The sequence below is a fragment of the Nanorana parkeri genome, unplaced genomic scaffold (assembly GCF_000935625.1).
Source record: "Nanorana parkeri isolate BGI_ZX_2015 unplaced genomic scaffold, ASM93562v1 scaffold5, whole genome shotgun sequence".
NCBI classification, from domain to species: Eukaryota; Metazoa; Chordata; class Amphibia; order Anura; family Dicroglossidae; genus Nanorana; species Nanorana parkeri.
In genome coordinates this window covers 40,574-49,924 of record NW_017306273.1, presented here as the reverse complement: position 1 = coordinate 49,924, position 9,351 = coordinate 40,574, and the positions used below count along the sequence as shown (strand labels likewise).

The following is a 9,351-nucleotide window of genomic DNA, read 5'->3' as shown; positions in this document are numbered from 1 at the left end:
GGGGGGGGGGCGTATTGTGGAACCTGGCCTTGGGGCGGCAGGGGGAGTAAATCTGGCCCTGGCCCCACTCAAGCAGCGGCCATATTGAGTGGGGCACGTGAGATTAATAACATGCTGGATTAGTGTGATCCTAGTTCATTTTATTACTTCATTGCTGTGCTGTATGTGTATAGGCCAATGTAGTTGAATCTGTATGTGCGTTATAATTAATCGAAATGAATCGATCGATAAAAAAAAAATTTGATTAATCGAACACGAAAATTGTAATCATTACCAGCCCTAGTTTCAGGGCTTGCGGTTGTCTATACAAGGGAGGCTTTTACTGGTAAATAATATGCATAAAATAGGTTAAGTGCCATATATCAAAATAATGACCACATGTCCCCTTTGAGGGAGATCCCACCACCATACAAATGATGCAACCCTGTATGGTGGTGGAATCTCCCTTAAAGGAGAAATGTGGTCAATATTTTGATATAATATAGGAGACCCACCACTGGGATATATATACCATTAAGATTACTGAGATTGGAACCCTCCTTCCCCGTGTGTATATGTATAAATGCCAAAGATCCCTGTGGGAAGTTTTTTATTTTTTGCAAATGAATGGGCTGGCTACCATTTCATCTGAACTCTACAACAATAGAGATAGCTTTTTCTATCAGGACATGTGATCTAAAATACCCAGCATGCATGGGGCTCGTCGCACTGTTCACATCCTTGGTGGTCTGTATATCATCAGTAGGTGAGCTCCTGTGTATGGTCTGGCTGGTTGTAAATAATGGGCAAAATGATGCAAATCCCTCCCCTGTAGGACCCTCAGAATTAGCTTTCCGCCCCTACTGAGCGCAAACAGAGTGCTGGTGGGGACCAGTATGGACCAGTTTTGGCGCACGTTATTTGATGGTTACACCTATGAAACATCAAACAACACATTTATAGATCATTCACAGAGCCATTCACTCTCATAAATATGTATCTGTACTCCTCAGCTCTATCTATTGGCCATATTTCAGTATTACATTACATGAGACCTGAAAAGAAAATATACTGAGAGGGGTTATTCACTAAAGAGCCGAAAGATCCACCCGTAGCTTCGGCTGATCCCTTGGCTCTTTTCGCACAGAACGCTCTCAGATTTTCACAAGGTGAATAGCCCTGTTAAATGTTCATAAAAATTTACCCCTGGGCCTTTTGTGCTGGATTGTGTGGCCGAGGGTTAGGGCTAGTGCAGACACACGATGCACGGCTTTTTGTATTTTAATTGCATTTATCTGCATTAACAGGTAAATACACATTATTTTATTATGTTTCATTTAAAAAAAAAAACAAATTTTTACCATAGATTCCAATTTAATATAACTGCTGTATGCGTATAAGCTCTACAAAGGTGATTTATATTACTGACAAATAATGAAGCGATCCAAATTTTAGCAGACAATGAGAGCCATCCATGTTCTTGGCAAAAGGAAAATCAGCTCAGTTGAAAACAGTGCACATTACAACAAGGCCTGACAATCAAGCTTAATTACACTTATTGCATAGGCCAGTCACACACAAAATGGCTTACCTAGTACCAAGGCTACGCTTATTACGGCGCATTTGGTAAGTCCCCTTCAGGCTCAATTATGTCTAATGGCGAGCCATTGTGTGACTGAGCGCAGTGATCGTTTTTACTGAAATCCTCTTTTCTGTTCCTTCAGCCAGGAAAAATGTTTCCCAGGCTCAGAAGCTGGCCGACTTAGACAGCGAATTGGCAGCCATGTTGTACAGTCGAATGAAGGAGGCTAGCATGGCCTACCAGCAGCCAAACAGTGAGACCGATGCCGCTCACAGACGCAAGATGGAGAGAATGATGGCGGTCAGACAGCTCGAGTCCCAAGGGGACCTCGGCAACACAAAATCATTCTTATTGGTAAGAAAAATGCTTAGTCAGGGGCTGCCTGTAATTGTTAAAAAAAAAAATCAGCCAACGCATTTCGGGAGGTTCCAAGTGCCTCCCTTAATCAGGGCTTGACAATGTTGGATTGGACAAAGAGGTCTGGGCAAAAGGTTTGGGAATTCAGGAGTTAAAATTTTGACAACAACATATGGTTTGCTCCAGTTACTAGTTTAGCAGGTCTGCTCCCGTCACTAAGCCAGTGACCGGAACAGACTTCATACTGTTCTCGAAATAATAACTCCAGGATTCGTGAACTTTTTTCTTAGAAACAAATAAACACATTGGCTGTTTTTAAAACAATTGATGTGACATATAAACTTGATCACCGTCAATATCTTGGCACTTTCTTATGTAAACGTCAACTAATAAAACACCGACAGAGATTTGAACCCTTCCGGCAGGCTATCCAAAAACAAAATAGGGTTATTCACAAAGCTGCCGAAGGCAGCCAAGTGAATAACCGAGCCGTAGTGAAGTGAGCCGAACAACGTTCGGCTATTCACTATGGCTCAGTACGGCTGCCTTGGGCTGCACTTCGGTCAGCCAAACATGTTCTGCATGTTCGGCTGAGCCAAAGTGCAGAAGGACTTCGGCTCAGTCGAGCCAACATTTGGATCAGCTGAGCCGAAGCTCATTCACATAGGGGCCGCACGGCAGTAAGTAAATAACATTCTGCTCGGCTATTCTGCTCGGTACCTTGGTGGTACCGAGCAGAATAAAAAATCAATGAAAATAGTTTTTAAAAAAATACATTTTTTTAAAATGTAAAATTTCAAAAAATTAAGGTTTTTTTAAAGAGAAAGAAAAAAAAACAATTGGGCGAAGCTATCAGTGACAGCTGGCTCTGCCCAACTGTTTTGTATTGGCCGGCACCTGCTAGAGACACCCGGCCAAGGAATAACAACTGGGCGGAGCCGGCCGTGACATCACGTCCAGTTGTTATTTTTTAATGACAGTTCAGTGTCCCCAGGTCATTTGGGAACGCTGATCTGTCATTACAACTGGGCTGAGCCAGCTGTCATTTGCAGTGCGAAAGGCCGTTCGCCCCGCTCCGGGTGTCACTTTGGCTCAGTCGAGCCGTAGCATATGCCCCCGGCTCAGCTGAGCTGCTCGGCCACCTTCAGCTGCTGTAGGGCTATAGTGAATAGACCGTACAGCAGACCTTTGGTTCAGCTAAACCGAAGGGCTCTCGCGGCCGAAGGATCAGCCGAAGCTACGGCCGGATCCTTCGGCAGCTTTGTGAATAACCCTCAAAGTTCTGTCTCTAGTTGGGCTTTAAGCTTCTTATGAAAATATTGCAACTTTTGTCATCTAAAGAAATAAAATCACTTTTTCGTTTGACAAGCCACCCATCTGTCGGTAAAAATCTAACATTCCTTTACTGTGGAGAAAGCAATTTTCCATATGAGTAAATTACAAGGGTTTGTAAAAATGATCAGGTCATTTCTTATGTATTAATCATAGTACATTCCCAACTCGACAGATTTGTTAATGGATATTGAGAATTAAATGTAACTGCCAGCAGAGTCGTGATTAGGTGCAGTGTATAGCCTGAGAAATACATTAGGAAACTCTCAGCACTTATGAAGAGCCGGAGCAGGGAAATTGCTTTATTTCTGGGCAAATCGCAAATCTGTAACTGATCAGACTAATATAACAAAATGGAAAAGTGATCATTTTTTCCTGAGAGTTACAGACAGAAAGGACTCATTATTTATAACTCTGCTTGTTTTCAAAGCGTGTCTACAGATCAAACATTTTTTGGTTTTGGATAGAGGTTCTGTCAGCACATCATTTTGGCTTGTTAGGGACATTTCACCTGCACTTCCTGTGCTGGAGACACTACCGGAAGTGAGTTGAAATGCCAACTTTGACATGTTTTATTGGAAATTACCTGTTTGGGAAATTTCCACTCACTGTAGAACAAATTAAGACTATAGCGTTCCTCCTGCTGTGTCAGTTTAGCCTATATAGGCACTATATGTCCATTAAAGAATGCTATGAGCAGGTAAGTAATTAGCATTTTGCAAAGTAGGGTAGGGACTGGTCTGAGAAGCATCACTTTGACCAGAGGCATTATTATAGACATAGAAGGCCACATGGCTGCAATAGGGCCTGAGGGGAGGGGTCCCATGAACAAGTTTGGCACTCCCTCAGTGGCTGGCTCATCCTGCAAACAGGACAGGATGGAGCTAAGAGGAATATTGGGATTTTTTACTTTGGTGCAAATGACCTGCTGGTATGGAAGATACATTACTAAAGATTTTTAAAAACTGCTTAGCTTATTGGTACATACTGGGGCTTCTTGAATGCGTAGGCTATTCTTTTGAAAAAGGTGAACCAACCCTTTAATGAAAACAAAGAAAATATTCAGCAAACTGCCTGGAATCCGGGACATGTATACCTCCCGTCCTGGATGCAACTGGAAGTTTTTATTGACTTGTTGTCACAGTGTATATATGCAGACATGGAGAAATTTGTTGGTACCCTTACAGTATCACACATGTTCCTCCTGAGAAGTGATGACCAAAAAGCAATTCTCTCATGTATACCTGCAGGCCTCTGGTATGTCATAGTATAAAGGAAAGCAAGTGTGAAAAGAGATTAATGCTTAATCTACAAAGATCTGGCCTGGGCAGATTTGCTGGAATCTGTAGAAAAGATTATGAATATTTGGATCATAGTGATTTTTCTGTAATTAGTATCACACATGTCCACAGTCTTGTAATCAGTCAATCATCAGACTATTTAAATGGAGAAATGTTGTCATTTTGCTGTTTGGTATCATTGTTGTCACCACACTGATCACGGACCAGAGAAAGCAAAGGAGAGAGTTGTCTGAGGAGTTCAGAAAGAAAGTTATAGACCAGCATGTCAAAGGTAAAGGCTATAAGACCACCTCCAAGCAGCTTTATGTTCCTTTGACTACGGTTGCAAATATTATTAAGACATTTACAGTATATTGGAGTGTAGCCAACCTCCCTGGATCTAAGTGCAAGAGGAAATAAGCCCCAGACTGAGCAATGCCAAATGGTAGACAAAGAGCCAAGGAAAACATCCAAGGAGACACAAGTTGAACTTCAAGGTCAAGGTACCAGTGTCTGTTTACACCATCCGTTGCTTTTTGAGTGACAGTGGGCTCAAAGGAGGAAGACCCAGGAGAAAAGAAAAACATAAAAAAGCCAGACTGGAATTTGCCAAAATGCATATTGACAAGCCACAGTGCTTCTGGGAGAATGTCCTTTGAACAGATGAGACAGATCTGGAGCATTTTGGCAAGTCACATCTCTCTATGTTCACAGATAAAAAAAAAGTTTTCAAAGAAAAGAACACTGGATCTACTGTGAAACATGGAGGAGGCTTGATTATGTTTTGGGGCTGCTTTTCTGCATTGTGCATAGCATGCCTTCAATCGGGGGGGGTTGGAGAAATGACATCTTAAGACTATCAAGGAATTCTGAAGCAAAATCACTGAATATGTCGGAAAACTCTGTCTCAGTTGCAGGATAATGACCCACAACACGTAGCTAAAAGTACCCAAGAATGGCTAAGAACAAACATTGGACTATAGATCTATAGCCCCGCCACCCATTACCATGACATCACATTCCCTCCATTTGTTTTTACAGATGTCATATTCATACTAATGACCAAAAGGATGCTCAAAGTAGCAAAAATCACATTCCTAGAATTTTGCTTGGAAACCTTTGGAATACTGGTGACTTACTGCTTTCTACCACCACCACCACCACCGACCCCCCATTGGAAGTTGGGGCATTTTCGGTCAGGAGTGCGTTGGTATCCCCTACATGACTTTTACATGGAAGCAAAACAAATGGCAAACGCACTCATCAACTTCTTACATGGAAGGGTACCAACAGATTTGTCCACAAGTCTGTCTCTCTCTCTCTCTCTCTCTTTCTTTCTTTCTTTCTCTTAAAACTCTTTCATGAATCTGTGGCACGCTCTGACATTTGTTGCACTACCGAGACACAGCCATCTACAAAGTATCTACTACTCTTTATGAATTCCCCCCAAATATGTAAATCGCACTGTGACAGAACCACATCTTCATTGCAGCCTGTTGGCAGGGCCAAACACAAGCTACTGGAACTTCTAAGAGATGATACAGTAGAAGCCTGGCCAAACCTGATATATTGATTCTGGTTGGAGTTGTCCTTTAATGTTCTCTGTGCCGTTCAGATGTTTTATATAGGAGCTTCTATTGAGCTGTTTGTCTGTGTTTTCTCGCCTCCAGTCTCCACACGAGGAGCGCACTCAGCACACTAGAGATTTGCAGATCATTGAAGCATACAGAGAGCGCACCAAAGCAGAGTGTATCTCCAGTATGCTGAATGAGGCGATTACCTCAAATTACACTGTCTATGCTACTCTGGGCACGGCGGAATTCTTTGAGTTTCAGCTGAAAAACCCATACAACGTACAGTACACCGTCTCTATTGAGATTGATCACGCCGACCTCAGGTAAGACCTTTCCAGTCTGGGTTCTTGCCCAGCACTTGCTGGCGTTTCCTGCTTTTATGACTCGAGTGTGTCTTTGTTTAAAGAGGACCTGTCACTTACACTCAACTAGTACATGCCATCTGCTGTGTAATGGTTATTACATTTTAGTGAGGACATATTAAAGCTTTGGAATCTAGGCTTGTAGTTGTCACTCCTGTTGCTTCAATCTTGTAACTTCAAAGTGGACCTGGCATCAGGTATATATTTTATTGATAAGTGTATGCATGCTAGGTAATGTGTAAGTGTAACCCTTCCAGAAACATGGATAAACTTCACTGCTCCATCCAACATCAGTCTCAGTAACCCGGGTATATACAGGTGCTGACTTGGAGCCATCCATGCTCTGCAATAATACCACCTAAAGAAGGTACTCATTATCTCTCACAGAGATCACTCCCCTCTGACAATGCCTTCATCTGCCTTTTTTCTCCAGAAGGACAGCACCATCTTTGTCCAGGCATTATCCAGGGTCAGCATCTACTTCCTGGATTGGCTCAGAGATGATTCAACCATGTAAATCCTGGTGCCCGTGCAGTTGTTGTGTTCACAAATGTCAGCCTCTCGGCTTGTTATGAAGTTACAATGTTGCAGCCTAACCATTGGTAGAGAAGGAACAAAGTCACTGCTTTTTAATGATAAGAATATGATGCCTAAACAAAGATGGTGCTGTCCTTCTGCAGAGAAAAGCAGATGAAGGCATTGTCAATGGGAGTCATGTGATCTCCATGAGAGGTAATAAATACCTGGATGTGTTATACTTACACATTAGAAAGCATTCACAAGCATAAAGCTAAACTCCAGATGGATATAAAAGACAATAATAAAGTCATTGATGCATCTCTGTATTTATTAACAGAGAATTAAATATATTGTTTGTTTTTAAATGCAACTAGTGTAAACTATCTGAATTTGACTTGATAGCATCCTCTTGCAATCCCTTCTATTACAGCACTGGGAGAGGGAGTGGGAGTCAATGGGATGTGTTGGAGAGAGCATAGAGAGTAGACAGATGGCCCTATAAGCCTTCTGCTGTTCCTTCACTGTCCACTCAGCAGGCTGGGGGTGGAGAGAGGACACAACTGTATTTCCACAATGTATAACTGTAACAGAGGCAATGGTGTCACCTGCCTGGGTAATCTGTGCAAATCTCAGAACTGGATGGACAAAAATACAAATCCTTTGGCAGGTAAAACAGCACACTTAAATATATGACCTCTCCATGTATTAAGCTGTTTGCCTGAAGTTCAGCTATAACATGATTATACATAACTGATCCACTATAATTTCTAAAATAGAGCCTAACAGGTCATTTTTGTCCTTTTACTTACCCTGTTCGGGTTTGGTTGCCTTTCTCTGCCTCCTTCCTGTGTATTATGTCTGCTGCACAGTGACAGGTCCTCTTGAGACAACATTGGTTTATCACCTCTGGAAAACGTGTGTGATCAGTCTGTGTTTCTCTCAGGGTGATTGTGAATACGCAGGAGTGGAGACATTTTAAAGAACTGACAAACACAACAACACCCATAGAGGAGAATATGTTTCACATCGATCAGCAAAGTGTTTTACCGCAACTGTACTTGCGACCTAAAGAGACGGTTTATGTTCCATTCACATATCAGACCTTCTCCTTGGACCATACCACTATGCTGCAGGTGGGTGAACAAAAACTATACAAAATGCTAAAAAAAAGGAACTTGCCAGTGTTTTTTTGTTTTTTTTTGGAACCACTTAAAACTTTGCTAAAACAACTTTAAATACGGCTATGAGTATTTGTTAACATTTACCTGGCAAGTACATGTAAACTTTTTTAGTGCAGTTCCTAATGTCGAGCCGCCATGATTATTTCCAAATACATTCAATTACATTGTTGAAAGAGGAATCTCTGCCAAAAGCCATGGGGGAAGAGGGTTAGTGAAGAAACTCGAGAGAAATATGTCATCCTATCTTCTCCGTCCCAGACAACCGGCACGTCAGCCGCGGCCGCTACGTCTGTCAGGATGGTCAACAATAAAGAGCATTCATATTGCAGAAAAGTAGGGCCGTGCAACTTGACGAAGAAGCTGACAGACGTTTTTAGGGGCGGGTGCGCTGGCATCCATGGTTTGAGACGTTGTCTTGGAGCCATCAGCAGAATAATATTAGATTTATTATACATCTTGGCCACTTTCAAGGTTGTATTTGGAACCATGCTGCTTCTTTTTTTTATGGTCTTGGGTTAGCAGAAATGGGTAAAAAAGAAAGTCTGCAGTGTCACTCACCTCTCCGCCGGCTTCCGGGTCTTCCGGGAGTCCCGTCGGAGATCCGATGATGTCACAGACATCGACGTCACCGGACTCCTCCCCCTTCCCTTAGTTAGCCGATGGAGCCACTTGGGGAAGGGGGGGAGGAGTCCGGAGACGTCCATGTCTGTGACGTCACCGGATCTGCGACGGGACTCCCGGAAGATGGCGGAGAGGTGAGTATTTTCATTAGCGATCAAAAAAATCTTAATCGATCACAAAAATTAATGATTAATCGAGAAATTAATCGTTAATTTCCGCAGCCCTAATATATATACACTGAGTGGCCAGATTATTATGACCACCTGATGTTTGTAGGCAAATTAGCTATAATTTCGGGGCTGAAGTTGCTAGAGGGCCAGACCATTATAAATAGGAAAGCAGGTTGTTTACCACGACAGTAGAAGTGATTTTTATCTGAAGATACGGGGAAACAACGCGATTTAACAGCCTTTGAGCGTGGGATGATTGTTGGCGCTCGGAGCCATGGAGTGAGTATCAGCAAAACAGCAGAATTCGTTAAATGTTCAAGAGCAGCTGTTGTTAAAGTGTTTAAAGACTGGACTGTCAGCCGAAAATCTGGGTCTGAACGTGCGAATTGTGGCC

General features: G+C 42.5%; 1 protein-coding gene across 1 annotated transcript in view; it reads left to right on the top strand.

Moving 5' to 3' along the window:
* The window catches only part of NPHP4 (nephrocystin 4), a 203,176-nt gene that overhangs the window by 166,502 nt on the left and 27,323 nt on the right, over nucleotides 1-9,351 (top strand). Inside the window, exons 20-22 of the mRNA XM_018576510.1 lie at nucleotides 1,704-1,915; nucleotides 6,201-6,427; nucleotides 7,929-8,118. Of these exons, the coding sequence (XP_018432012.1) occupies nucleotides 1,704-1,915; nucleotides 6,201-6,427; nucleotides 7,929-8,118 (629 nt within the window). The remainder of the gene's footprint in view (nucleotides 1-1,703; nucleotides 1,916-6,200; nucleotides 6,428-7,928; nucleotides 8,119-9,351) is intronic.